At 47.8% G+C, this 27113-nt stretch overlaps 9 protein-coding genes across 9 annotated transcripts; 3 read left to right on the top strand and 6 right to left on the bottom strand.

Annotated features, from left to right (window-relative positions):
* Nucleotides 1-1286: 1286 nt before the first annotated feature.
* F4812DRAFT_281931 (transferase family-domain-containing protein) lies at nt 1287-3137 on the top strand. The gene is made up of 2 exons (XM_047931034.1): nt 1287-3033; nt 3087-3137. Exon 1 carries the CDS (start codon nt 1535-1537, stop codon nt 2966-2968), a length of 1434 nt encoding a protein of 477 aa, XP_047793196.1. The 5' UTR covers nt 1287-1534; the 3' UTR covers nt 2969-3033; nt 3087-3137.
* On the bottom strand, nt 3023-7977 carry F4812DRAFT_281936 (abc transporter). Its single transcript, XM_047931035.1, has 4 exons — nt 7681-7977; nt 4997-7620; nt 3279-4938; nt 3023-3188 (listed from the first exon to the last, which is right to left on the bottom strand). The coding sequence occupies exons 1-4, from the start codon at nt 7776-7778 to the stop codon at nt 3077-3079; spliced, it is 4494 nt and encodes a 1497-aa protein (XP_047793195.1). The 5' UTR covers nt 7779-7977; the 3' UTR covers nt 3023-3076.
* A 728-nt stretch (nt 7978-8705) lies between these two features.
* Nucleotides 8706-10417, top strand: F4812DRAFT_469369 (Zn-dependent exopeptidase; the record flags this gene model as incomplete). Its single annotated transcript, XM_047938872.1, has 3 exons — nt 8706-8951; nt 9038-10323; nt 10380-10417. Exons 1-3 carry the CDS (start codon nt 8794-8796, stop codon nt 10415-10417), a joined length of 1482 nt encoding a protein of 493 aa, XP_047793194.1. The 5' UTR covers nt 8706-8793.
* Nucleotides 10297-12814, bottom strand: F4812DRAFT_419329 (uncharacterized protein). Its single transcript, XM_047933331.1, has one exon. It carries the CDS (start codon nt 12693-12695, stop codon nt 10719-10721), a length of 1977 nt encoding a protein of 658 aa, XP_047793193.1. The 5' UTR covers nt 12696-12814; the 3' UTR covers nt 10297-10718.
* A 181-nt stretch (nt 12815-12995) lies between these two features.
* F4812DRAFT_281807 (MFS general substrate transporter) lies at nt 12996-15359 on the top strand. The gene is made up of 4 exons (XM_047931032.1): nt 12996-13728; nt 13788-13868; nt 13941-14745; nt 14806-15359. The coding sequence occupies exons 1-4, from the start codon at nt 13564-13566 to the stop codon at nt 15255-15257; spliced, it is 1503 nt and encodes a 500-aa protein (XP_047793192.1). The 5' UTR covers nt 12996-13563; the 3' UTR covers nt 15258-15359.
* Nucleotides 15360-16641: 1282 nt separating this feature from the next.
* Nucleotides 16642-19881, bottom strand: F4812DRAFT_281820 (uncharacterized protein). Its single transcript, XM_047931033.1, has one exon. The coding sequence runs from the start codon at nt 19769-19771 to the stop codon at nt 17225-17227; it is 2547 nt and encodes an 848-aa protein (XP_047793191.1). The 5' UTR covers nt 19772-19881; the 3' UTR covers nt 16642-17224.
* Nucleotides 19882-21384: 1503 nt separating this feature from the next.
* F4812DRAFT_419323 (phosphatases II) lies at nt 21385-23076 on the bottom strand. The gene has a single exon (XM_047933330.1). It carries the CDS (start codon nt 22660-22662, stop codon nt 21640-21642), a length of 1023 nt encoding a protein of 340 aa, XP_047793190.1. The 5' UTR covers nt 22663-23076; the 3' UTR covers nt 21385-21639.
* Nucleotides 23077-23370: 294 nt separating this feature from the next.
* F4812DRAFT_419322 (Spo7-domain-containing protein) lies at nt 23371-25052 on the bottom strand. Its single transcript, XM_047933329.1, has one exon. It carries the CDS (start codon nt 24787-24789, stop codon nt 23539-23541), a length of 1251 nt encoding a protein of 416 aa, XP_047793189.1. The 5' UTR covers nt 24790-25052; the 3' UTR covers nt 23371-23538.
* A 1268-nt stretch (nt 25053-26320) lies between these two features.
* F4812DRAFT_281753 (uncharacterized protein) lies at nt 26321-27107 on the bottom strand. The gene is made up of 3 exons (XM_047931031.1): nt 27072-27107; nt 26671-26947; nt 26321-26603 (listed from the first exon to the last, which is right to left on the bottom strand). Exons 2-3 carry the CDS (start codon nt 26858-26860, stop codon nt 26431-26433), a joined length of 363 nt encoding a protein of 120 aa, XP_047793188.1. The 5' UTR covers nt 26861-26947; nt 27072-27107; the 3' UTR covers nt 26321-26430.
* Between the last annotated feature and the right edge of the window lie 6 nt (nt 27108-27113).

The following is a 27113-nucleotide window of genomic DNA, read 5'->3' as shown; positions in this document are numbered from 1 at the left end:
ATGCTAATGAACAATTTGTGGAATAACAACAGAGACGAGTAAATTATGCAAACACGTAGGGCTGAGTTATGTTCACCTTGTTCAATACTTTGTCTGCTAGGAGTTCACGGCTCTCGATTAGGACCAGAATGTACTCGAGAATTTTGCAACCGGCTGGGCATTTCTCATTTCCTATTTTTTTCTTTCTTATCCGCTGAAGGGATGTCACGTCGCTTTGCCGATGCACGACGACTAATGACGGAAATATCGAGCAGTTGATAAGCGCCTTATGGTTTCTAGCGTTTTTACTCCGTTTGGTGCTGGTTATGTGGGTGAGGGAGGGTTCTGATTTCGAGTTTACACGCGGTGGTACCGGAGGTGTTATGCAGAGGTGTTATCCAGGCGACGAGGGCGCAAAATCGACGTCAGTCAAGATAATAAGTGCTGAAGTAGACTAGGGGCTGAAACACGGTGATTCACGCTTCGCTATTCCCTAGGACGATGCAAATTAAGTAAAATGTAGCGCCGACTACAACAAAAAGGATAGCAAAAGGTAAAATCAAAGAATATAGAGAGGAAAGCCGGAACTCTTCAACGGTTGACTCTAGGTATGCGCTGAACTTGAAATTTTGGTGTACGGATTATGAAAGTAGCAATCCAAACTAATGGGATTTCAAGGTCGAGTTAAAACGAAAGACCAGCACTAAATCACACATACCCCATGTTTATGTTATTATGTGTATTATTATGCCACGGGTGACGGGTCAGATCGCGGGCCTCTCCAGTTGTTGTTCTTGTTAAGAATTATTTAGTGAAGGTAGTGAGTACGGAGTAGCATTGTAGTGTTTACGAATTGGCCGCTAGTACAGGTAAGCTAGAGAGCTTGACTTTACTGTAGAAATACGGTATGAGGTACATAACGTTTGCATTTCGCTAAAAAGCCACGCGTCAGCCACCTTCAGCCAAATTTTAAGGATGTCGGGGTACAGGATAACCCCTGATTAGACCCCTTCTAATCCCCTGTACGTGTCGTTTGACGCGTTTCCCGTATCCCACTTTGTATTGTAGGTACAGACCTAACCTAAGTAATTACAGCGTTTTTAATGTCCCGGCAACGGCGACGCACAGGCTCCTCCCGACGGATGATATTTAAAATGCCGTATCATATCCGCTCCCGAAGCGCCGGTATCACCATAACCTATCAACGGGAGTTACTCCTTCTCATGCCTCACTTTCTTTTTTTCTCTCGAATAATAATAGTCATCTAATCTATATCTGACAGGTCATTCGTAGTAATCTCAAACAATACCTACCTTTTAGATATCTCAAGTAAGAATCTATGATGCTATTAGTAAAAAGCGATTGTTTCTCTCTTACATGTTTGCAGCGGCTCGGTTATATTTTGCTTATTCATGCAATGCCTACGAGACTTGAAAGTAAAGTACCTAAGGTTAGGTTGGTAGGTACCTAACATGATATCTGACCTCTCTCTCCCTGTCTAAAATTGTAAGATAAAAAACCCCGTTTGCCAAAAATCTGCTCTAACCCCTTCGAAATGGTGACACTCTCCCCGCTCGACAAGATTATGCCCCGGGGCTACGTCCGCCAAATATTTCTCTTTCCCTCGACGCATGCTTACATTTTGGATACGCTCAGAAAGGGCTTGGGAGGAGTTGTAAATGATGTACCCTACCTTCTTTCCGGCATCCTCGTAGGCGAGGATCCTAAACATGTCTCGCTCAGCGATCCCTATCAAACTCTAGAGGACCTCTGCTACGAACAGGACCTTTCAGATACTATTGACTATGCCGCTATCAAGGAGCAGCATTTCCCTCCGTCGGCATTGGCCGTGCCGGGAATTATACCTCCTGACACGCAGCCCCCGTTCCCGAGTCCTGCGCCGGTATTCCGGGCGGGCGTCTCGCTCGTTAACGGCGGGTTCATTCTATGCGTCGCTGTTCATCACTGTACGACCGATATCACCGGATTTGGAGCTTTGCTCAAGATATGGGCCTCTCACTGTCGTGCAGGCACGACTGCAGGAGCCGGGTTCGATCCGTCTTGGTTAAGCCGCGAGGCCCTGATTGGAAGATCCAACTCTCACAATTCAATAGCGCCTACTTCAATGCCTAAACTTCTCCACATACGAGAACCTGATAAACATGCTAGGCGTACCGGCTCAGTACAGTCACCGCCTAGTGATCTTACGACTGGCATATTCTTCTTCCCTCAGTCTAAGCTGCAGGCTCTCAAGCATGCCGTAAACGAACATATCGCCTCTCAGGATGGTACGGGCTGGATCTCTACCGGTGATATTCTTACAGCACTACTTTGGAGCGCCACACTGGCTGCCGAGCAACAAGTGTCCGTCTCTGCACCTGGTGTGGCAGCTGAGCAGAAGAGCACCCATACGATAGGCATCCCCGCGAATTTCCGCTCTCGTTTAAACCCGCCCTTACCCCCAAACTACCTCGGCGCCGCCTTTGTGATGACAGCTGCCACAGCTCCACGAGCAGATCTAATATCTTTTGCCACGGAATCAGCCTATCCTCCCGACTACGGCCAGTTGGACTCTGCCTTGGTCGCAACACTAGCGGTGCTTGCCTCAACGATCCGGGCTTCCCTTCGCAGTGTCCACGAGCAAAGCGTGCGAGATGTGCTGGTATTTTTAAATTTAAATGAAGCGTCTAAAGATCATCCGTCAATCACGTTAGGGCCGCGCCACGATGGTATATCCATTGTCTCATGGGCGGATCAAGGTGTATACGAGTTGGATTGGGGTGAGGTAGTTGGAAGATGCGAGGCTGTCAGGTTGCCCAAGTTGGCAAGTAAGAGATACCCTATTGTCCTCCCTAGGATTCCAAGTGGCCTGATAAATGGTGAAGAGGGAGGCTTAGAGGTAATTGTTAGTTTCGACAGGCAAGTACTGCTCGAATTCGAGCAGAGCTGGCCCATCAGAAAATTCGCAACTGTTCGGTGTCGTTCGTGAGGGAAAGGCACCATCTTAATTCAGCAACGGTGGGTGGTGATATTCAGCATTAGCTATCTACCTAGGTACCTCTCATGCAATTATTTTATTTATTTATGTTGCCTACAACTAGCTATAGGTTTTCTTCGCCAATCCAATCAATTCGTCATATTCGCCGCTATTTTTTAACATACCCCAGAATGCGCCTTCAATGTCAATCAACTCCGTAGGTATTCCAGCCCTATGAAGATGTCAGTAACGAGCCATGGCTACAACCTAATTACCTAGGTAGTTACTCGGCTATTATGCATGGGGGAGGGGTTGGACATACTCTATAACCTTTCCTTCTTCCATTACAATTACTTGGTCATAATCGATAATAGTCCGCAGACGGTGAGCGATGGTTATGATAGTCGAGCCCGCGAACTCCGACCGAATAATCTGCTGCATACGCACGTCCGTCTCGTGATCGACGGAAGCCGTCGCCTCGTCCAAGACAACGACTTTGGAGCGACGACACATGGCGCGCGCGAGCCCGAGGATCTGCCTCTGCCCGTTGCTGAAGTTCTTGCCGTTGGCCGCTACTTGGGTATTGGCCGAAACGCCGCTGGTGGGATGCCGGCTGTCTGAGTCGTACATCTCGGTTAGACCGCATGCTGAAAGGATTTTGTACAGCTCTGCCTCGTCGAGGTGCTCGAGCGGGTCGAGGTTCGATCGGATGTCCCCGGAGAAGATCACCGAGTCCTGAGGCACGAAACTGATGCTTTCCCGGAGACGCTTAAGGGGGATATTGACGATGTTGACGCCGTCAATCACGATACTACCGGAAACCACATGTGTTGAGCGTAGCAGCGAGCGTGCAATAGTACTCTTGCCACTACCGGTACGGCCGACGATAGCGACTCGCTGCCCCGGCAGTGCGTTAATCTTCACATCCTGCAGGATGTCAGGGCCATCCGTAGAGTAGCGAACAGTCACGTTCTTGAATTCCACATGGCCAGTCGTCGGCCAAGCTGCGGGCACTTCAGTCCCCTTTGTCTTCTCTTCCTCGGGGTTTACCTCGGGTTCGACTTCTGCGTACTCGGATACCCGCTGAAACGAATTCAACTCCACCTCCAACTCGTTGATGTTCCTCACCAACGTTAAGATAGTCTGGCTTAGGCCAATAGCGTTAGTCAGTGAGAAACCGACGAGACCCGGAGACCCAGATTTATAGTAGGCTATGCATCCGGCCGCGACCGCAACGGTAGCAGCGCAAAAGTCCGAGCGAATCGAGACCCAGCGGTTGCAGTTGTATTGAGCCTCCATCGCGCGCATGTACACGGCAAGCTTGTCGGCAAGAAGCGTCTGGAAGACATCGTCCATCGGCTGACGGGCTCTAATGACCGCGAGACCTCCAGCAGAGTCGGTGAAATGAGAGAATATAGGCGAGTTTTGCACGGCGCATAAGCGTTTGATCGAAATCTGGGCTCGTGCATAAACTTCCCCGGTAGCAAAGCCGAGGAGGCAGAAGAAGCCCGCTGGTAACGCGAAAATGGGCATGATGGATGCAATACTCGCCAATCGCAGAACAAGCCTGATCCCGTTATCGAGTGCCATGCGTAACCAGTCGACTAGAAGACTATCCATAGACTGTATGTCTACACCGAACCGGTTAATGATACGACCGACAGGGGTGTTGTCGTACCAAGGTATAGGAGCATTGAGGACAGCAACAACCAAGCGCTCGTGCATGGTCTTCGCCGCTTTCCACCCTCCCCGCTGGTAGATGTAGTTATTGAGGAACTGAAGGGATATGAATGCCATAACCGTGCCGATATGAATAAGGAGATACGTCGTCGCTTTGGAAAAGTAGTCGGGTTTGGCTGATAGTCCAGTCCAGATAGACAACCAAAAAGTGATCGAGAAGTAGGCTATCTGCACGAGGAAGGTATTTATGACCGTTAAGATAGCGGCGACGTAGCCACCAAATAGTAGCATGTATCGAACAACTGTTTACGTGATTATATTTAGTATAGAAGTCCTTGCATAGGATCTCAGAAGACTTACCGAATCCACGTGGGACGCGCCCCGACGCCCTCTTTTCATCTCTTGCTGTATCGTCTACGGCCGCCTCTTGAGGCTCATAATGCGTTAAGTCAGGACTTTCACTCTGCACAAAAATTCCTCCTGTGGGAGGGTTCGTAGTTGATTGCGATGAAGAGTCAGCTGCGCCCTCTTGCTGATGCGTTGTCCAATACGACTTGGCATCTTTAGATGGGCTTTTAGCGTTTGTTTTCATATCCGAAACTCTCCCCTGAGCCAACGACACTACGAGTTCAGCATCTTCTATAGCAGTGGTAAAATGTGTTACTAGAATGACTGTCCGACCGTCTAAAAGTCCACTGCGGAAGCATCGCTCGTAAACTCTCGACGTCGTGTGGGTGTCTAGTGCCGAGAATACATCGTCTAGGAGAAGGGTTGAAGACGACGAGTACAACGCTCTTGCTAGTGATATCCTTTGTTTTTGACCCCCCGAAAGGCTGGAACCCTGCTCCCCGGCATGTGTCAAGTCGCCGGAAGGCAACTGCTCCAGGTCTTCAACGAGATCGCAAGCATAGAGGATCTGCTTATATCGGCACTCGTCATATGGGCTATAGAACAGGATATTCTGACGGATGGTACTGTTCTGTAGCCAAGCTGTTTGTGGCACGTAGGCTACGTCCGGAGGGCAGGTTGCTTTTCCATTTTCGAGAGTTGTCTCGCCTAAGAGCGATAGCAGCAGGGATGTTTTGCCACTGCCGATTGGACCCGTTACCACATTCAGGGCTTTTTCGCGAAATGAAATAGATATATCGCGGAGTCGGAATCCAGATGATCGTGTCAAGCAGAAAGTCGCGTTTGTAAGCTCTGGAGGGCCAGCTGGGAGACGTTTCCTTTCTTCGGCTAGTTCGAAAAATTTGTCGACTCGTTGCAATGACTTATGGCCCTGTGCTACCCATTGGATGACCTTGGACAGCCATACAAACTGCGCACGCAATATTTCTGTAAGAGATAGTGCTGTAAAAGCCGTGGGAGCTCGTAGCGGTCGGTCTGTAAAGAGGACAAACGACGTGAACATGGCGAGAAGACTGACAAGAGAGAGCATATCGCCAGCCATGAAAATGAGCATAGAGGTTACGTTACGCTTCCAAATTCGTTGTTGCTCCGTGGCTCGAATTGCGTTAATCATCTTGGCTGCCACATCTTCCCACGCGAAAAACTTCAGAGTCCGAATCGACTGTAAATATTCAGAAATTCTTGATAGTCGACTATCTGTCACCTCCATTACCGATCCATGTAATCGTGACTGGCGTCCAGAAAGTCGGGCAGGGAGCGCGGTTAAGGATAGGAGAACTGCAACGCCAACGAGAGATGACCACCCTAGCAGCTGATATAGAAATGTCATAGCTATTGCCGCCGATACTGTACTTGCTGTCAGCGAATAGAATATGTCGGTCACATTAGCAATCGCGTCGGCATCATATGACAAAAGGCTTTCCATCTTGACAGAATTTGCATTTTTATCCGTTGTTTCTGTATCTCCAGATCCGTTTTCGCTATGCGAGTCAAGTTTCTCTTGTATACTATTGTCCACTCTGGCCCATAACATTGTCTGGTATATTTCCTGAATCATGGTCGCTTTTGATAGTACAAGGAGCCGCGTGCCGGCGAATATAGATCGTTGATAGCAGATAGAACGGGCCATAGGCCCTAAGAATAGGAGCGCAATCCACACAAAGGGGTGAACGACAGCAACGGTTGTGTCAGGGTCTTCGAGGTAGCCCAGCAGGTAGAACATGGCACACGGTGCCAAATACTCTGTCATCGCCGTTGCAACTGACCAGAGCATTATTGTCTTGATATCGTTTCGAAACGTTCGACAGAGGGTCCAGAAAGTCTTCCCACCTTTCAACCGGGCCTTCCGCATACGTTGTAGTAATGTCGTCGGCGCATCGTATGTCGGAAGAGAGGGAAGATCGTCCATGACCAAGTCCCGGGAGAAACCCCGGACCATGAGATATGTGAGCCATCCGTACGAAATGTAATATGAAAACCACGAACAGGTTTCCTCGGCAGATGGATCAGCGTTCACGTCACTTATACCCTGCCCCTCGGGATTTGGCTCTTTTCTTCGTACAGGGCGCGGAGAGACGAATGAAGCCATAAATGCTGATGCTAGACAGGCGAGTTTAGCATATTCAATACTTGACAGGCGATTATGTGGACCAATAATTGCGATGGGCGATAGGAGCCTGACAGCCTCCAGAATGGTAAAAATCGTTACCATCCAGTTCACGTGGCAGCGTAAAGGAATGCTGGTAGCCTTCAGCCTCCAGGCGAATTGCGAAATACCCAAGAAGAGCAGATAGCCCAAAGCAAGTGATTCCGTCCAAGACCCATTTTGTAGATTGGAGTAGAACGTCAGAGATAAGGCTGCCGCAAGAAGGACTATTTGCGTAATGGCATACTCGGGCGGTGTATACGGCCTACATATTCGGGCGTCACGGGGCTTTACAATGCGGCCATACAAGCCATTAACCCGAGCGGCACATACCAACAGTAAAATAAGGGATAACCCAACGCATGCGAGCTGTAAGTGACCAGTGCCTATAAAGTTAGATAATATGACTGCGCGGTGTTGCCATATCCCACTACAGGCTTAGTTAGACGGACTCGGACATAAGAGAGCAGTTGTATGTTGATGTACATACCCCTTTGGGGCTTTTTCATCCAATGGGATCCCGAGGCCTACGATTGGTATCTGCGACACATCGGAGTTCATGGGATGCTGGAGGAGAACTCGATGCATGTTCGTCCTCGTGGTCGTAGAGCATGTTTGTGTGTCTCGAGCGTATAAGTCGAGGAAGCCGGGGACGAAATACTTTAAACATAAGACGATGATGAATTTAGGCTTCTTTCACAACTCGGTTTAGGGACCATCCGCTGACAAGCTTCACTAAATGACCGCTTCGAATACCTAACGCTGTTTTGGGGGTTAGCCACGTTCTATATGAGAGCCCAATAACCCTAAAATCGGTTTATAATAAAAATGCAGCACTGGAGTACACCGGCGTCGCTAGTTGCTATCTGTTATTGGACATGAAGATGCCGACGCGGCCTTGTCCGAGAGGCGAAGGCTCGATGAATGCGGTAGTTTGTATCCGATTGGACAAGCTGAACCCTGTCATTTTTTTATACTCCATACCGGTAGAAAAGGTTATATTAGAGACTCTTGAAGCCGGCGTAAAAGCTGGTGGATCCTAAGGCCGAGACCCAGTTCTCAGATGCGAGACCTAATACAGTGTTTATCGCACTTTGTCCATTGCAATGAGCCTGTGACCTATCTATCAGTCTGATAATTGGTAATTGGTAAGACACTGTCCGCATTATCATACCAACTGATAGCAGAGGAAACTATGAATCTGATATGCCTATTTGTTAGCTATATATATTGGGTATTCCTTGGATGTAGTAGATAAAAGGAGATGTATGTATTGCTGTGCCAAAGGGATAGATAGCATCATTACAACCAAATTTCGGACTTGTAACAGCTCTTCCCAAGTTGAGCGATGGACAAGCTTCAAGTAAACGTTCCTTGCAAGCTGAGAAAACAGCCGAACAATTTCAGATATCCTCTTCTGTGTTCATTAGTTTCCCTCTGTCTAATCCCTTTATATTTTAGTCCGACATTACGCTCAGGAGTCAAGCATTGCTTATACAAATCACGCAACAGCCAGCCATATTCTAGTGATCCGGAGAAATGGTGCCCCCTACCAGACGTCGTAGTTCCCGAAGGCGACGGTTTAAATCCAAGTGAGCATTTCATGAGCTCTGAGCAACTAGAACTACAAGTGCAACGACTCTCCGCAGCCCTACGCGTCCCAACCGAGAGCTACGATGATAACGGCAACGTCGACGAAGATCCTCGCTGGAAAACGTTCGAGGACTTCCACCAGGTGCTGGAACGGCTATTCCCGCTTGTGTAAGTGATCATCACTCGCAAATTGAGGTCCACCCCTGTTTTCTTTTTACCTGCGGCGTATTTATCCTTATTCTCAAAAAACACAGGCACTCGCAGCTTGAAATTCGCAAGGTAAACCGATATGGCCTTCTGTATACGTTTAGAGGCACGGATAATTCCAAGAAGCCCATACTGTTGACGGCACACCAAGATGTCGTGCCTGCGGGACCTGCTTCCCGTTGGACATATCCGCCGTATGAAGGGCATTTCGATGGGTCTTTTATATGGAGCCGAGGGGCGGCCGATTGTAAGAACGTCCTCATCGGTATACTCTCGGCTATTGAAGATCTTATCTCGCAGTCGTTTGTACCTTTCCGTACTATTGTGCTAGCTTTCGGGTTTGATGAGGAGACAGGCGGTGTCAGAGGCGCAGCCACACTAAACCAATCTTTAGTACAGGAATGGGGTCCGGATTCGTTTCTGTTTGTGTTGGACGAAGGCGGCATGGGTGTGCAAAGCCATGGGGATGCCCTATACGCTTATCCTGGGGTGGGAGAGAAAGGCTACTACGATATCCAGCTGACCCTCGAGGTTACAGGCGGCCACAGCTCGAGGCCTCCAAGACATACCGGTATTGGTATCATGGCGGATGCAATCGTAGCGTTGGAAAATGAGCCGTATGCCCCTCGTCTAACATATTCAAACCCATTTCGCAGGGTATTGGAGTGTAGAACGAAACATTCTCCCGAAGCAGTGCAACCATGGTTGCGAGATGCTCTTCTTAGTGGAGACGAGTACGAGATTGCTAAGAAGCTCGCTGAAGAAGAAACAGAAGAGAAATGGCTAGTTCAAACAAGCCAGGCCATTGATGTCATTAACGGAGGCGTCACGGTGAATGCTTTGCCTGAGAGTATCGAATTTCAAGTGAATCATCGCATAGCACTACATGAATCAGCCCAGTACATTAACAGTCAAATTCGAAGAGTGCTGGACCCCATTGTACAGAAGTATGAGCTCGAACTTCGCTTTGAAACTAACAACGGCTCTTATGCAGGGGGACCAGACCCGGACGCTATTTCGTCTGGGATCTTAAAGGCGAAAGGCTTGCAGGTAATCAACATAGCCCCGATATCAGCAACTGATAACAACGTGTGGAGTGTTTTTAGCGGTACTATACGACATGTATTCGAGAGTACAGAAAGTGGGATGGGCAAGACTGTTGTCCCAGCTGGGAATATCATGACAGGAAATACGGACACTCTTCATTATTGGAATCTTACGGACAACATATACAGATTCACCCCATCTAGGAACGGGACAAGGTTGAATCAACACGGGATCGACGAGCGGATGGGTCTAACTGCTCACTTGGAAGGCATCAGATTATATTACGGTAAGCGATTAAATGATGTGATATATGTAAGGTACATGACACTGAATTTTTGGTAGACTTGATTCGAAATTTTGATAATTGGGAGGACGCGTAAATCGAAATCGTGAGCTTGGATACCTATGTACCCAGAGCGATGACTTCAGTTGATGAGATAGAAATGAAAATTTTAACTCGCTATTAATAAGGTATCTAAGGTAAGTTAAATTGAGCATAACAAGAAAACCTGCTCTTCGTAAACCTGCGGGAGTCGGGGGCGAAGAGTAGAAATTATCCTAGTTTTGTATCGCATAGCCTCGGCCAGATAATAGTGACGATATGACCATAACACTTGATACTACATCATAACACATTAGTATCATTCTTTTAGCGCAGAAGTTTCTACTGGGCTTGTTGCCTCAGATGATGAATAAGCCCGAATGTTGCTTCATGACATCAACGTAGTTGACTCGGACTCCTTTGGTGCTCTGGATTTTGATGACTTGCTCGAGCAATAAACGGGTTCTGCGGAAATTATCCCCCCAAACCTCAGCCTCCATAAGTGTCTTAACTACCCAATCTTGATAAGCAATATCCATAGTCTCAATGCCGGCTAAGAATAGAAGGCGTGGCCAGATATTCTGCGGCGAAGGCGGACGCAATCGGCCGACCAATGATGCTAAGCGGACGATATAAGTTGCTGCTAGATCGGCTGGCGTGAGCTGGTTTTGTAAGTTGGTAGACACGGCAGCGGGAACCTCCCTGTGGTAGTTTATCACGACACTGTAATATGCCGCAAGGAGAACTAGGCAATTAAAAGATTTTGTCGTAATTTGGCCAGCAAGAGCGCGGCTCGGCTCGTTAATATAAGAAATGATTGGTGCAACGGAAGGATCACGATTAAATCGTTCGCGAAGGGTAAGGAGCCCTAATTGTACCTGGGACCACATTGCAACCGGTGCGGGACCTTTCCTGCGATGCAGCTGCACGATCCGGCTATCCAAGAAGTCAAGCTCCAATGACAATCGTAGAGAAGGTTTAAGATCTTCTGTGCTGGCAGGCAAGTTTGGAAATGCAGCATCTATAAAATTGTAATCTGCAAAGAAAGACTCGAGATTCTCTAAAAGACGTCCCGTGCCACCTATCCAGGCCCCCCGAGCATCGTATGCACCTAACCAGACTAGCATGCGAGAGCCGATGTAGCCGAGCGGCGTCGCCTCTCCGCTAGCTTTCAGGTGACGACGATGAGCATCAACGAGGTCTGCAATAAAGTCCAGGTGCTGGCAGAAACCAATAACATCACGTGCTGCAAGGAGTTCAAACTGAAGGGCAAACCAAATGGTGACAATGGAACGTTCAAATTGGATGGCAACAGTTGGATCTTGATGCAGCATCGAAATGGCAAGCGAGTATCGCTCTTCAGCCTTCCTAACTAGGTCAGGGTCAGGCCTCGTTTGACCAAGATGCAAGGCTGTCCACGCCATTATGGTATTAAATAACGGTGCATAGAGAAGGGCCATACTGGTAAATATATGGTTATAGAGGTTCTCCCCTTCTGTGCTACGTATCTTGGAGAAGCCAGTCATGACACTCATGTAGTGTTGGATAAGACTGTGGTCGTCGGGCCCGATAACCACAGTAACATCATGGGTATTCGAAGTACTTGGAATACTCGATATACCTGTAATAGGTCCCGGGACCTCAGCCTGGTATGGCCCCGAATCTGGCTCAGACGATAACATTGTATTCCCTGGCGTATTTGTTGGAACTAACCACTCTTCACCGAGTAGGTCAAAGTTCATGTTAAGGTCAAAGAAAGCTGGTACGTAGCCAGGGTTTATTTGCGGATGAGCCTCGTATACATCTAGCTGTGAGATAGTATTAACGATGACAGGTTCTGGAACCACCCTAGTCTCGGCGCTATATTGAGACGGCGGGCCTGTGGGGGGGATCTGAACGGGAGAGAGATGCGGGAGAGTAGTAGAGTGGTCCGGCCTATTTACGCCGGAGATGGGTTCTACATTGTTCCCGGTATTTTCCCTGGTATTTTCCCCGGGATTGGCCTGGGTATCTTCCTCGGTATCATTGTCCTTGGGAGCCTTTTGTTTTTGTTTAGGCTTGACTTCAGGGGCAACAGATTGCTGGGAAACAGATTGCCGAGACCCTTCGGACGAAGTAGGTTTGTCTTCTACACGCGATCTGCTGTAGCGAGAATTGACAAAACGTACACGGTAACGAAGGGTATCCGTGGAATTTGCCCGATTAGGCTCGTAAGAACAAGGTAAAGATAGACGCGTACAAGCGTTACAAATGGGCTTCGCCTCGTCGCACCGTACCTTGCGACGGCGGCAGGAGGAACAACCAGTCTTGGACCTCGCTGGCCGAGTTCGATTCATGTTTGTTGTGAGATTGGAAGACTAACTTGTTGACTAATTGACGGGTTCGGACAGGATCCATCCTACTACACCTTTGGTAGATGGTAGACCGGGTAGAGAGTGGTAGAGGATGGTAGAGGGAGACCCTGACAAGCCCCGAATGGCCCTGAACGAGCCAACGACGCTGTGGGCCTGTTCCCACTTTGCGGGGCTTTCGGTATAACTCTTACCTTGTTGGGACAAGCTGGGCGAGTTTGGTAAGGAACGAACGATCATCTCCAGATTATAACTTTTGCAAATTGTAACTTCTTCCCGTACGATAACGGAGGGTAGTTGGTAGTTGCTACCTTACCTAGGTGCCTCTTACCCACCTGTCTACATGTACAATACCTTAGGTAATTTATAGTCTAGTAAGTTTGATGTTCAACTAGTTATGGGCAGTTACAACTTACTGTCAGCCAAGGTAGTATACATTGGTAGGTGTCTTCTGCAGGCTTACCTAACCCAAGCAGCAGCTACCCCCCTACTCGCCTAGGAAATTTGCCAATGAGGAAATCAATGCAGGCAATATCGTCTCCCCTCCCCCTGTGCTATTGTCCTATGCAGAATCATATGCATAGCTCTTATCAATGGAGGTAACGATGAAAAAAAAGGTCAAACTAACAGACTAACAGACTAATAAATAATAAACTAATACCTCCTCAACCCACCCAGCCTTAACTTAGCTTCAACACCCCATTTCTCCTCCCGCCTAGTCTCCCTAGTGGCGCGGTAATAGAGATAAGGTGCGAGACACTCACAAGTAGCTTTATAGGGCTATGACGGGTAGACCATCTTGACAATTGCCTATTAATCAATAGCCTGCGACCGGACAGTAGAAATATCTAAGATGGAGAAAACTCTGGATAGAACCACAGCGGAATCCGTACCCGAGGAGAGACTAGATGATGTCGACGACGCGTACGAGTTCGCAAAGGAACACCCTGTTGGACCCTTGAGCGATGAGGACAATAAGCACATCTTGCGCAAGATTGATCGTCATCTGCTACCGCTGGTATAAGGAGACCTCGTCGATCTTGTCGCTTTGACCGAATTGCTAATGATATCTGGCAGATGATCGTCACCTATACTCTGAATTTCATGGACAAGAATGCCCTCTCCTATTCCGCTAATTTTGGTCTTATTACCGATAATGTGCGTCTTGATTCTTTAATGCAGTTCTCACTTGCGAGGCGACGCGACTAAGTCTTTTTGTTGTTGATTTAGAAACTAGTAGGAAACCAGTACAACTGGGCCTCCGGATCCATTTTCTATCTTACGTATATGGTGTCCCAACCTATTGTCGCTCGTCTGATTGTTCGCTTCCCTATCGGCCGCTTCGTCGCCGTTGCGACTACGCTCTGGGGCGCTGTGTTGATGACCACGGCAGCGTCGCGTTCCTTTGCTAGTTTAATGACCATCCGTGCCATCCTGGGCTGTCTTGAGTCTTGCATCAACCCCGCCTTCATCGTTATATCTTCTCAATGGTGGACTCGCGACGAGCAACCCTTGCGCATTTCTTACTGGTATCTTGGTAATTCAATAGGTCAAGTCTGCGGTGGGCTTCTAGGTTATGGCATTGCTCATATCACGAACCCTAACGTCCCAAATTGGGGTTGGTTCTTCCTCATTTTTGGTGCGATCACCATTCTTTACGGCGCTTTTCTCTTTTACTATCTTCCTGATTCGCCATTGAATGCTCGTTGGCTCTCAGATCATGACCGTGCCCTAGCCGTCGAGCGTGTTCGGAGCAACCGTACTGGAGTCGAGAATCATGTATGGAAATGGTCGCAAGTCAAGGAGTGTCTATTAGATATACAATGCTGGCTCCTTGTAGCAACCTTTTTCCTCGATGACATTCCTGCCGGTGGGGTTGGTTCTTTTGGGAGCATCGTGGTCAAGGGATTTGGTTACGAAACTCTTTACTCGACACTTCTCCTGGTACCCTTGGGCGTGATCCAAGCTATATGTGTTCTCTTCGGAGGTTTTATGACAAGGCGCTTCAAAAACATCCGAACTTGGCTCATCGCTGGTATGTATTCTTGACAGATAATACCTTTGTTCGTCCCTTCATAATTGACCGTATATTTAGGTTGCCAAATACCAGCGCTCATCGGAGCTGTTCTGCTCTACACTCTGCCTCGAGAAAACAAGCGTGGATTACTCGGCTCGTACTATGTTGTGCAAACTCATGGTATAGTCGGCACACTCACCATGTCGCTAGTATCTAGTAATTTTGCCGGATACACGAAGAAAGCTACCGCATCTACGATGATGTACATAGCCTTCTGCGTCGGACAAGTCGTTGCTCCTCAGCTATTTATCCCAAGTGAGCAGCCAGCATATAAAACCGCCTTCCTTGCTGCTTTTATCTGTTTCGCATTATGCATCATATTTACTATTGCTTTGCGATTCTACCTTATCTGGGAAAATAAGAGACGTGACCAGCTACATCTGGCGGAAGGCGAACTCAGCAACGCTAACGACGAGTTCCTTGACCTGACGGACAAGCAACAGAAAGCCGTCTTCCGTTATGTTCTTTAGAGAAATAAACTAGCTATTGAGGTCATTTACGGGCAATGTCAATGTACCTCTTGGTACCTAGGTAGGTAAGAACGACATATACAATGCATATTATGAAGTTATTATATCTATCTACAACGCAGATATGACGGACGAGGGTATTACCGGTGGGAGTGTATTAGCGATCTTGAATCTGATCGGGGTATACGAACACACTATTACCTATGCGAATCTCCGTATATGAGAGGGAAAAGGGAAGGAAGGCAAGGAACAGCAGGCTCTATATTTATAAGGAAGAATGGCAGGAGGAAACTATCAACATACAAACCTATTACCCTCTTACACAGCAAAGCTGTCCCTTTATGCACGTATGTCATGTCATCTTCGTAAAGTCTATAATAGTCGTCAGAATGATGTCAGAATAACTAGCTGATATCTTACAGCGGTTGGTTGTATGGCACATTACTTCATATCCATTATACCTGTCAGAAAACAAAAAGGTACCTAGGATGCATATCAGTACAATCAAGCATTATTAATTCGTGGGCTAACAACGTTAGGCGTGGGGTTCCCCAGATTGTTAGCTACATAGACTATGGGAATGGAGTCGAGATCAAGGATGTGCTCTTAAAACCTGGAAGGGTTCTAGGATGCAAACCATGCCCACATGGTTTGACGCCGTCCTTAGCCGTTGAAACCAGTCCGCCCAAGCGCTTTCTTAGATCTTGGGTAGTCCGGGTAGTATACGACGGGTTCCATAGCCGCGGGTCCACCGACGAGGATACGAATTGGCCAAAATGGTTGCGATACGCACTGTACTAAGTACTCCCTTCCTTAAGATCGGCAATCACGACATTTACAATGTACTCGGCGTTTGTGACCGAGTTTCATATCGGCGGCTCTTCCGGAAGATGGATGGATGCTGGATAAAGCGATCGGGAACTTAGTTTCCTATTTCGGCTGGTCCGACGGTACGAGCCGCTTCGACAATGGATTATCCGATGGGGCACCGCTACGACAACTTACACGATTCACACGTGGCAGACTGAGACGGAGGGGAATGAAGATCAGGGTTTTGATATTCCTTAATTACCGAATTACTAACAGGTGCCTCCTAGCAAGACTGAATTTCTATTTGGAAACAAACTTACTCAGAAATTGTTCTTGGTGATCTTCTCGGTTCGGAGTGGCAAACGAATCAGATTGCTCTACAGATGTCGTAGTGAATCAGGTAGGTACCTACCTAGTTTCGAGTGTAACAAAGAAACAAAAGTTCCCCGTGTCCGGAGTGAATCGAACGCCGATAGTCCCAAGTCTAATCGCGACCGAATATGAACGTTATTCCTCGGCTTCGCCGTATTAAAAAAAATTGCCGAACCATGCTGCCAGAATCATGATTACCTACAAACCCCTAACAAGCCGCTGGGCATCATGAAACTGGAAATAATGTGCCGATGGTTGCTTATCTCTTACCTTTCCGTTCATTAATGCGACAGCGTTGAATTATGCCTTCCCATCCGAAGACTTTCCGTCCCCGGAAGACCTACGACAGCACGTTTTTATTTTACGAAGAAAGAAAGGCCTGTACCGAAGGGCACGAGCGCCGGCAAAGTAAGAGATATTCGTGTGAATTGTAGCTATATAGTTGCCTAATACTACGCAAGAGAAGTCAGAAGTCATCGAGTAGCAGCAGACTCCCATCGCGCCGGAATACGATCCGCAGATCCAGGATCCAAGGGGACGGCGTGGTTTTGCCAAAGCATTAGGCTACCTAATCTCGCAACATGATCTCGCATCCTCTCAGCCGCGAATGGAAATGCTTATTCTAAATCTTTTCCAAGCGCGCTTAAGGACTGCGAGCCCACTCAATTCTTATATCTCAACTATTAAGTCAGGTATAAACGCGTTCATCGGCTACTCTAGGTAGAGTCGCCGATTACCATGCGTTTGCATTATCGTTCGCACTGGGTGTTGAGGTCTTATGACCCTCACTGGCCTCCGCTGGGACGCGAAGATGGTCGACTAGAACGAGAGCCACCTCGTCGGGAGTCGGTTCGCGGAGGCGCAGTTTCTGTCTGGGGACTATTGGCCTGGGGAGCGCCAAGCGATACATCTCCGCCGGAAGTGTGCGTGCTCGATCCTCCGGCAGAATGTCCTCCGCGGGGCACGGCTGGGCGGGCACCTCTGCCACGTGGGCGGCCTCGTTTTCGTCGTTCGGGTTGGGGCTCGGCTAGATGCTGCGTCTGAGGTTGAGCTTCGGGAACCCCGGTTGGTGTTTGTTGAGTGGTAGCACCAGAGTCCTGCATAAAGCCAGATTGTTCCTGGGGAGCAGCAGGCGCGGCAGTCTTCTTGTTGACCAAAACAATGCGCACTAATTTCTTCTTCTTCTCTTCAGGTTGAGCTTTTGCTTCATCCTGGGGGTGCGGAAGCGCCTCTTTCTCTTGAGTTGCCGGGGCCGGAGGGGGCGCAGTGGTAGATTGTTGCTGTTGCGCGCTGCCGATCAATTCCTCAGCGTTCTCCGCCATAAGGTCAGATAGTCTAGGCTTTTTCACGGCCATAGGTTGGGCCTCCAATTGCGCCATCGGCTGGGCCTCGTTCTCGTTTCTCAATTCTGGTTCAGACAAGGCTTGAGGCAGGAGTTCCAAGAAGGGCTTAGGTTTGAAGGCCTGCGAGTTTGCCTCCTCCTGAGTCGTAGACTGAGTCTTCGGTCGAGCCGGTGGATGAACCTGCAGTCCAGGATTCGATACGTTCTGCGGTAGCTCAATTACGTCGTGGGGCGTCTTTCGCTTCCGATCCTGTGATGCCCCCGTTAGCGCTGATGCAGCGGTACTTGGAGTGGCATAAGAGTTATTCTCTCCATTCTCCTTCTCGATTTCTCCATCACCCCCGGCGGAAGGTCCATGGTCATTATTGCGAGAAGGAGGGTTTGCCATAGATTGGTTGGGCGCAGTTCCAGAGGCGGAGGTCGGCAGGGATTGGACTCTAAACATAGGAGACGGGTCAGGGTTTCTAAGGGCCTTAGCTAGGTCATACTCCCCATCGGCACAAGACACCACTAGCTCACCGTTCCGTGTGGACAATCGATGGAGGCCATTTCCAACTAGTCGAGGAAACATTTTCCCATCACGGAACACAGCCATGCGCTCGTTGAACACTATCCAAGCTATGTCACTTTTCGCTCGGGTTATCTCTCTATATCTGCTAGGATCGATGGCGTGCTCTGGTGGTACGAATATATACTCTCCCCCATGGCCGGGTGAGCTGTCTCCATCTCGTTCGTTGATAGGAGCTATATCGAGGTTCATCTTGCAACCGCTTGGGGATATGATCAAGTAACCCGGCGGAAGATGGATCTGCAATAGAGCGCTATACCCTTGCTGGTTCAACCCTCTCATGGCCAGGTCTTCGGTTGCGGGTTGAAGGCACAGAGCATCTTTCCGAGGTTGCAACAACAGCTCGGGGAGAAAGTGAGCAAAATCTGCGTCGGTAGCGGTGGGGCGTCGCGGAACGAGGTTATCGACTACTGCCCTCTCGACCACTCGAGTACGATGTGAGATCGTGTCGTCGAAAAAGCTGCTTTGAAAGTCAGTCTTTGGAGACTTTGGTAACTTCACAGCGTTGTCACATATCACGAACTGATGCAATACGTAGGATTCTGGAAGGGGAGGGTTGATTACGGTATATGTGCCACCCTCGCCAAGCTGCTTTGTCCCCTGGGGACTGATCACGACAACGCCAGCAGGCAATCGAAAGGAATTGACCGTCGAAAAAAGCCGGCCACCCATCGTCTTGTTGACGCGGGCGGAGATGGCAACCGATTCTGTAGACAGCGAAAAGAAGCGCTCAGTACCCGGGTTCTGCGTAACCCTAGCTTGCGAATCATGACGTCCATGAGGCAAGAATTCGACGGTCGGTTCTATGTATTTCATGCACTTTGGGAGGGCGTCGAGGCGCAGATCGCTGAGGTTGATCGCCAACGGCCATTCGTGGACGTGTCGTCCATATTCCCTGAGGGATTCCGAATACCCTCCAAGCCCTCTGGAAAAAAGGAACCTGCAGCCATAGGCTATAGATTCTTCTTTCAATGCAAAAGAATTGGCAAACAGCTTCTGTCGTCTCTCGAGGATTTCTCTGACTTCGCTGACGAAGAGTTCAAGCTTGTAGCAAGCATCTTGCAAAGACCCGAGGTCATCGGATAAGACTTTGAGAATAGCCTCCCTGACGGTGTGGTCAATAAGGGACCAATAGGGGTTAGCTGTGATCGGAACGAGTCTGGTCTTTGTGGGTGCCAGAGCTTTGAGCATAGGTGGGTCTATACATAGAGTCTCGCCGGAAGATCTCGAATAACCGGTGAAATGGCGAAGGTACTCGGGGTAGAAAACGAATACGTCAGAATCATCATCTCCTGGTTTATACTTCTCCCCGGTTATATACAATCGCGCTTGCAAATCCATGGAGCCGGCTGTCAGGAATGTGCTCAAAGCTGCGTTGAGGAGGTTATTTTGACGTGCTTGTGTCTCCTGATGTGGTGCCATAGCTGCAAATAAGGGAGGTAACGTGATTAAGAGGCAAAATGGAAGTCAAGAACTAGAAGGGCCAGGCCTTCTGGAGGGAAGCTGAGGCTGTTGTGTTTTTTGACTAGGAATAACGTCCACTGGTGGCCCAGAAGTAATTTCGGCTGGAAGGTAACGCTCTGCCAATATCCTAGAATGGGGGTTACGGCGATCTTTTGCAACTGATGATTGTAGCATTGCTTTAAAAGACTCGTAAATCTAAAAGGAACTTGGATGAGTAGCCGTTCTGATTGTCCAGGGAAATTTCAAAAGGGAGGGTCGAACGAAATGGTACTCTAGGCAGCTTCCATAGCCGTATGTGCATGGAAGGCGGCGACGTGGTAGGGCATGTTAACATAGTTGCATAATGTTTGCCTACCTACCTCCTAGGTAACCAACTTACCCTAAGAGACCTGCATTTACTCTGCAGGCGCCGTACCTGTACCTGCACCTTTTATTCTGATCAGGAGAACTGCAGCCTGTCCGTATCTTAGTTACCTAGGTACTTGGAATTTTCCAAATATTCGACTGCTGACTGAAGGAAGACATATAAGAATACACGAGATAACTGGAATTCCAAGCCCATCCATATTATGTGTGATTCTATAAACGCTCTAGATATGTCCCTAAGCACTATTACCTCTAGAGAGCCTCTCCTGATTTTAAGGAGAAGAACACGATCTGCACATGCTGGGAGTAAACAGCAGTATTATCCCATTGTTTTGAGATGCCATCGTGAATCTATTTGGTTAGTAGTTTACCATTTGACACTTTAATCACCAAGCTTGTCTTAAGAAGGAACATTTATTATATATATCTTGCATGGCACTGATTCAGTGGTTCCATTCCGGGCTCTTCTTCATAGACTACCATCATGAGTAAAGCCTTTCTATTTAGAGCCTCATACTATGAATTGGGTGCATTTATTGACGGTAGGCTGACCCAAGATCCTAATGTAATATTGCCAACGATTAGGGAGTAAAATCTTTGTTTTGGGTAACATACCTAGATGCCTACCTAGGTACCTAAGGTATCTTTGGCATCCATCCACCTTGACAAGTACTGTCATAACTGATACATATACACACAGGTGCCTTAGGTACCTAGGTAGGTATTTACCAGGGCTACTAAATCGGTTGCCATGCAGACCTTTAACGACGCCAGTCTTTCCGGGGAAGCTATTATGACACTTGTTCAAAGTTGAGTATTGTTATGGAACAACATTCCCGTTTTAGGATATAGCATAATGAGCATATGAGTACCTACCTCTTAAGTACCTAAGGTAGGTAACTAGCTGAATATTTTACCATTAAATGCGCAAGCACCGTTGTGATTCAAAGCCTGCGTTGGTCTAAAATCATGAAAAAGGGAGGAGGCAAAAGAAAGGCAATGATCTAAAGAGAATATTGGATTGTCAGTGTTATGTGTGGAAGAAAACTTGGCTGAGTAGGAGGTACCTAAGGTATCAGATAATGTAGGTAAACAAGATGGCAAGTCTTTGCTACAAAGTTGAAAGATCTAAGGCAACGGAGAATGAATTGGGAAAAAACAATAGAATGTCAAGTTATCTTCACTTTTGGATTATACGCATATCATTGCAATAATAAATTGTTATTTTATCGATTTTGCTGTCAGCAGAATATGATAATTCCTCTGCTCTTGTCCCGTCCATGCCATTGTTACCCTCGTCAACCACCTCAAAAAAGTAATATGGGTATATGCCATCCAGTACGCCATTGCTAACTCCATGTGGTTTGGTAAAGCTGACCATGTAGCCTGCGACCCTCAGCCTGATCCTTTTTGTATGCCCTGTAAAATCAACACTGTAATGAGCCCTGTTTGGGGCCTCACTAGTTAGACTCCTCTGCCATGTCCTCATCAGCCATGTCGACGAAGGGAACAAATCTCTGGCGGTCTAAGAAGCGATCGTAGTCTAACCTTATTGACTCGTCATCTCCTCCCATCTCTTCATCTCCGTCCACTATGGCTTCGATGCCCCTCTTGTGTTTGTGTACACTAGACGGGGCAACATTTTCATTTGTCTGAGTTGGACGGTTTTCAAGCTCATGCCAGTGCACGGTACGTTGTGCGGAGAGCAAATCCTCGTACGATTTCATAACGAACCTAAGATCGTCGGTTAGGCTGACACAGAAGCGCTTGAAGTGGACAAATTGGCAAGCTTCAATCATAGTCAGCCCAAAAATGGACATAAGGTAGGCTACGACGACACCGGCGGAACGATCGTTTCCGGTTTCGCAGAAAACTAAGACTTTGCCTCTCCGAAACTTGTCGTTGGGGATCGCCATCTTTCCGTCTCCAACCTGCATTTGCGCATTTGTAATGCGTTGTTCGCGGAAAACATTCAGCATATGGTCATTGATTTTTCGAATGGCTGTGGGAAAGGCGCGAATGAGCTCGTTGTAACCAGATACATCGATGTATTCAAGCTGAATACCGAGCTCTTGGGCAACCTTTTTGGGAGCCATTAGGTGCATGACAGCCATCTGGGAATCTCGTGCAGCGAGCAACATTGTGATGCCCTCTTTACGTAGCCACTCACGGTCTCGAGCGATACTTGAGGGGCCGAGGTAGAGAAAATCGAGAATAGGTTGAGCGACACGACGATTCTCGTAGGTCCAGTTAAGAGCCGAGTCCTGAGCTAGCTGCTCCTTATGATTCTGTGTGATGATCTTAAGGTCATTGGCGCTCAGCGAGGCCGGATCAACCTTCTCGTAATCTGGCACAACTTTGATATGTTCGTTTGCATAACTTAAAATGGGAGCGGGTATCACGATAGAAGGTGGACTAGGAGGACGCATAGAGTAAGGCGCTGCTGGAACGGCACCATGCCGGGAAGAAGTTGGATATTCCATTGTGAATTATGTCCAATTGTTCATCTTCCTCCTTCGCGCTCCTTCGTGCTCCTTCGTGGGTTTAAGATGATGTTAGCCGAGCTGTTCGAGAGATAACTCAAGCCTCGACTTCAGATAGGTCAATAAACTCAATCAAGATGGCCAAATTACTTGTGCGGACAGGAATTATTATGTTTGATTCTTGATATCGGATACTGGATACTGGATAGTTAATGACTTGTCGTTGGACTTGTCGTTGTGAAGAAATCTTCTTTTCGCAGGCAGATGGATATATGAATATGAGTGCGAGTGGGTTTAAGAAGAAAATGCTAAGCGCGGATTGCAACCTTGGAAGCAGCTTGAAGTTGTAGTGGGAGTGGTAGTGGTAGTTGATAATGGAACCTCAGGTGGCAGCTGGCAGCAGGGATAAAAGGGAAAGAAAGCAACCGCATTGTTGTTACCTACCTACAGATTGTACCTAGGTACCTAGGTAGGCATCAGGGCTGCGACCAGGACCTCGGAGGCTCAGCCTGGGCGTGGTTGGAAATAAGTGGATCCATACTGTAATGTACCTAGGTACCTATCTGAGGTACCTGATGTCTTTTAGGTATTTGAGGTATCAACTTTAACTTGGAACTTTAAGATGTGCAACTCAGCAGGATCACATGTACTTACTACCGTTTTACTGTACGTGAACAAAGATAACCCACTTAAAAAAAGAAAAAAAAATTAGGGGGGCCGTTGCTCGTTCTCATATTCTATCTTCAACACATTAGATCTACGTAGACAGGATTCATGCAAATTATAAAGCTGCTAGAGCCATTATAAAACTATTCGAGAAAGAAAAAGCAGCACCGCTAAAACAAGCAAATATAATGGCTGGCCTTTCGATGATCGCTATAGACCTTCGCTGGTACCAATGCTGCTTTCCCTAGCGAGCGGCGAAGTGAATTCCGGTGTGACGGATCGTGACTCGACGCCTGGCCTCTTCGATCTGGAGCTTGTTGAGAGGTGCTTCTTTCGCCTCTTCTCAGAAGTAATCGAGGTCATGCTGCCTCTCCTACTACGGCTGACTTCCTCCGATTCTACTGGCGGCGTAGGACTTCGCGTTGATCCGGCCGAGTTACTAGCTCTTCGAAAACTGCCGCTCCTAGCACGCTTGCTCTCTTTTGATAGACCGACATGTCGATGATGTATCGTTTTCTCTCCTTCTACGCCTGAACCATGCGCATGCACCTTGTCCTCTACTTTCGGGCCTCCTAGTAACCACCAGAGCCAACCATTTTGCTCCTTTGCCAGCTGCCTTTCCCGGGCCTTTATTTTGGCTCTTAATAACGCTCTCCGCTCGTTTTCCCTTTCCCAGTACTCGCTTCGGTAAATTTCCCAGTTCTCCCGGAAGTTTGGCGAGAAAGGCTTGGGCCATAGTAAAAGCTTGACATAATCCCCTCCAGGCGATAGATCCTCTTCGTGACCGCCTCTCTCCTCGTCCGCACTCACGAACGGGAGCGGGGGGTGCTCGTGCCGATTGAGGTTCAGCTCTCGATCAACTTCGCGTAATATCGAAGGTTCGACGAAATGATACTGGCCAGCCCTGCTAGAGAATGCGCCGTAGGTGAAGAAGAAGCCTATAAGTGACACGAGCTCGACCCACCAAGACCTTTTGATAACGACCAATTTGCAGTTGAATCCGCGCAGGCCTCTATTGCATATGTTAAACCAGCGACGCGGCCACCTAATTCCACGCTCCCAGATGCCCGTAGCCCAAACTAGTATGCCTGTAACTATACCGCTTATGAAGCAGACTTTCTCCGTCATGTCGACAACCCAATATACGGAGCCGCCGACACCGCTGCCGTCTTCCCGAGGTGCGAAGAATAGAGCATATCCAAATCCCGCCAACCACAGGCACAGCAGGCTCAGAAAGAAGGTGTGTTTCCGCCGGCGGGCGCGAAGCTCGAGGTACTGGGAACGTAGGGAAGCTTCCAGTATCAGCATGTTGAGGTAGATCATGGAGGGCGAGCTTGGCGTGTGCTTTAGAGGATCGCCGGGCTTGTCTACACCGATAGGGCTCGTGCCTATCGGCGGGGACTTGATGTCCTGCCCGGGTTGAGGGGCGCCCTTAACGATGGAGTCGATCGTATCGGCCATGGTTCTTGTGTATGTCGGGTTGTGATCGCTTATAATACGAATCAAAGAAAGAGGAGGCAGCTTGGGACGTAGGCCCGCATCGACGTGGTTGGAAGATTATAGGTGCATTAGGAGTTTCGAGATTAAAAAATGTCGTTATTGCGTGGGTCAATAGAAAGAAGCCGGATTCATCAGGTTGTCGTGAGTTGTCGTAATTACATAGGTTAATAATATGAATTAGTGGTCTCTAAAGTGCCGCCATCTTTTTTTTTTTTTTTTTTTTTGTATGTGTGTGTTCACGTACGAAGTACAAAATAATACGTAGTGCTGGTAGTGCCCACTGGTAGTAGTGCTGGGCTAACCCCCACAGCAGGCTACCTACAGGGGGCAATGGGACATGGTGATATGGTGTGGTATGGGCAGATGGGTTAGCAGCTGAAAGCTTTTAGGTTATTGTTATTTACGGGTGGCAGCTGGGGTGGTCATAGCTCTAATTCCGAATGCCTAGGGTAAACCCGCCTTCCATCCACCTGATGCGGGGTGCTTGTGATGTGATAACCTTACACCTAGGTACCTCCTAATTATATACCTACCTAGGTTATTACCTCTAGGTACCTAGGTACACGCAAACAGCTCTACCTATACCTGCCTCCATGCCCTGGGTTAGGTGTATTCATAAATATTAATAAAAACCTCACGACAGAAATAAAATCCTCATTTATTAGTGAACACCCAAGTCACTCAAAAAAGAAAAAAAAAATTAAAATTTGTGCCTAACCCTCAACCGAGCTTTCGGCCAGATCCACATCCTCAACGACTCGCCGAGCATACAACGTATAGCTCCGCACTATCAGCCCACATGATCTTTATAAACAGAAGTTTGACGCAACGCTTGCAGGAATCTTAACTTATAACGAAGTAGCCTCCGTTTTGCACCCCGCAGACACATAGGCGCTGACGTATCCCGGTGACGATCTTGAGACTTGAGAAGAATGTGCTCAGTCCAAACTGCTTGCTACCATGAATATCAGTCCATAATTGGGTTTCTATGGCTTCTTCTTGTTCTTGTCTGTTCGTGGGGCACACAAGATTCAGACATATATAAACTTAGTAAACCCGCAGTTGGTTGAGTTTAGTTTTATTATTATTTATTTTTTTGGTCTTCTCCAACACTAGTATTTGAACATTCTAAAGATTGACTGATAAAAAAGCTCACTACACCTTTCATACTCGATATCGAAGCAATCATGGACCCAGGCAAATCTTCTACGTATACCCACTCCTCGAGCTCGAGCAATATGAATTCCAAGACCCCTAAAGGTCAAATTCCTAGGTCCACTCAACCAGCTTCTAACCAACCTACTACGAGGCCAATCAACTTCAATTATCCTGATATCTTACCTGGCGGATTCCAGCCAGGCAAAAAATGTATGCTCTTGTAATAAGATGTTACATGAAGAGCAACGGATTCATTAAGCAGGCTGAAGGAGCTCTACTCTCTACTCAGTTATACCCGCAACTATAACAGCTCTCATAGATTTTCAGCAATTAGCTGTGGTGGGGTTCTGGGGTGGTGACAACGATAAGAGATACCCCTTCACCTAAGGATTCCCGGTGGTTTATTATCAGTCCCATCGGGACCGCCTCCGAGGTCATTGGTTTTTATGCGAAGCAATGTCGTTTGAGGTTTCGCAACACTACCGACGCTATGCGAAAGAAATTATTCGCTTCGGAGCCGCATGCTATCGTCTTACTCGGTTCGATAACGTTGACGTGCAGTGTAGGCTTTGGCATTGGCGAGATTATCGGCCAATAGACGAGAGGATCATTATCACCTATAGCAAGCCGTTAGCAGCTAGCTAAAAGCGGACGAGGTTAATGGATTGGTCTTCTAAACACGACCCGAGATGTCTCTTGAGAAATTTAGGGCGATGGAAGTCCGAAAAAGATATGAGCCATTTGAAATGTCTGTTAATGCCGACTTAAGAAGTACAATTAACCGAGAGACATGGAAAAAAAACAATGAGCATAGTAGAATCCTAGCGCGGCAGCTTAATAGTAATAAGGTCTCTAGCTTGTGAACATCAAACATCAATCTCCATACGAAAGAAGGTTGTTGCTTCGATGTGGCACCGACTCTAGATAAACCAGGATAGATCGAGATACCTAATACTAATTACTATATCGCGGAGTTAATGTGCTGGAGTTTAAGTACAACCCGTTAAATCCGGCATTACCACGCTAAAAAGACAAGGATTAAGGGATAAGTTGCCTTAATGATTCAGTAGAATTCCCTCACTTACCTGCCATAACGTTGGTATTTATAAAATACGGTAATTGGGGAA

This window comes from Daldinia caldariorum (genome assembly GCF_022478825.1).
Source record: "Daldinia caldariorum strain CBS 122874 unplaced genomic scaffold F4812scaffold_3, whole genome shotgun sequence".
Taxonomy (NCBI): Eukaryota; Fungi; Ascomycota; class Sordariomycetes; order Xylariales; family Hypoxylaceae; genus Daldinia; species Daldinia caldariorum.
Note: the sequence above shows the minus strand (reverse complement) of the source record. Positions and strands in the feature narration are given on the sequence as shown.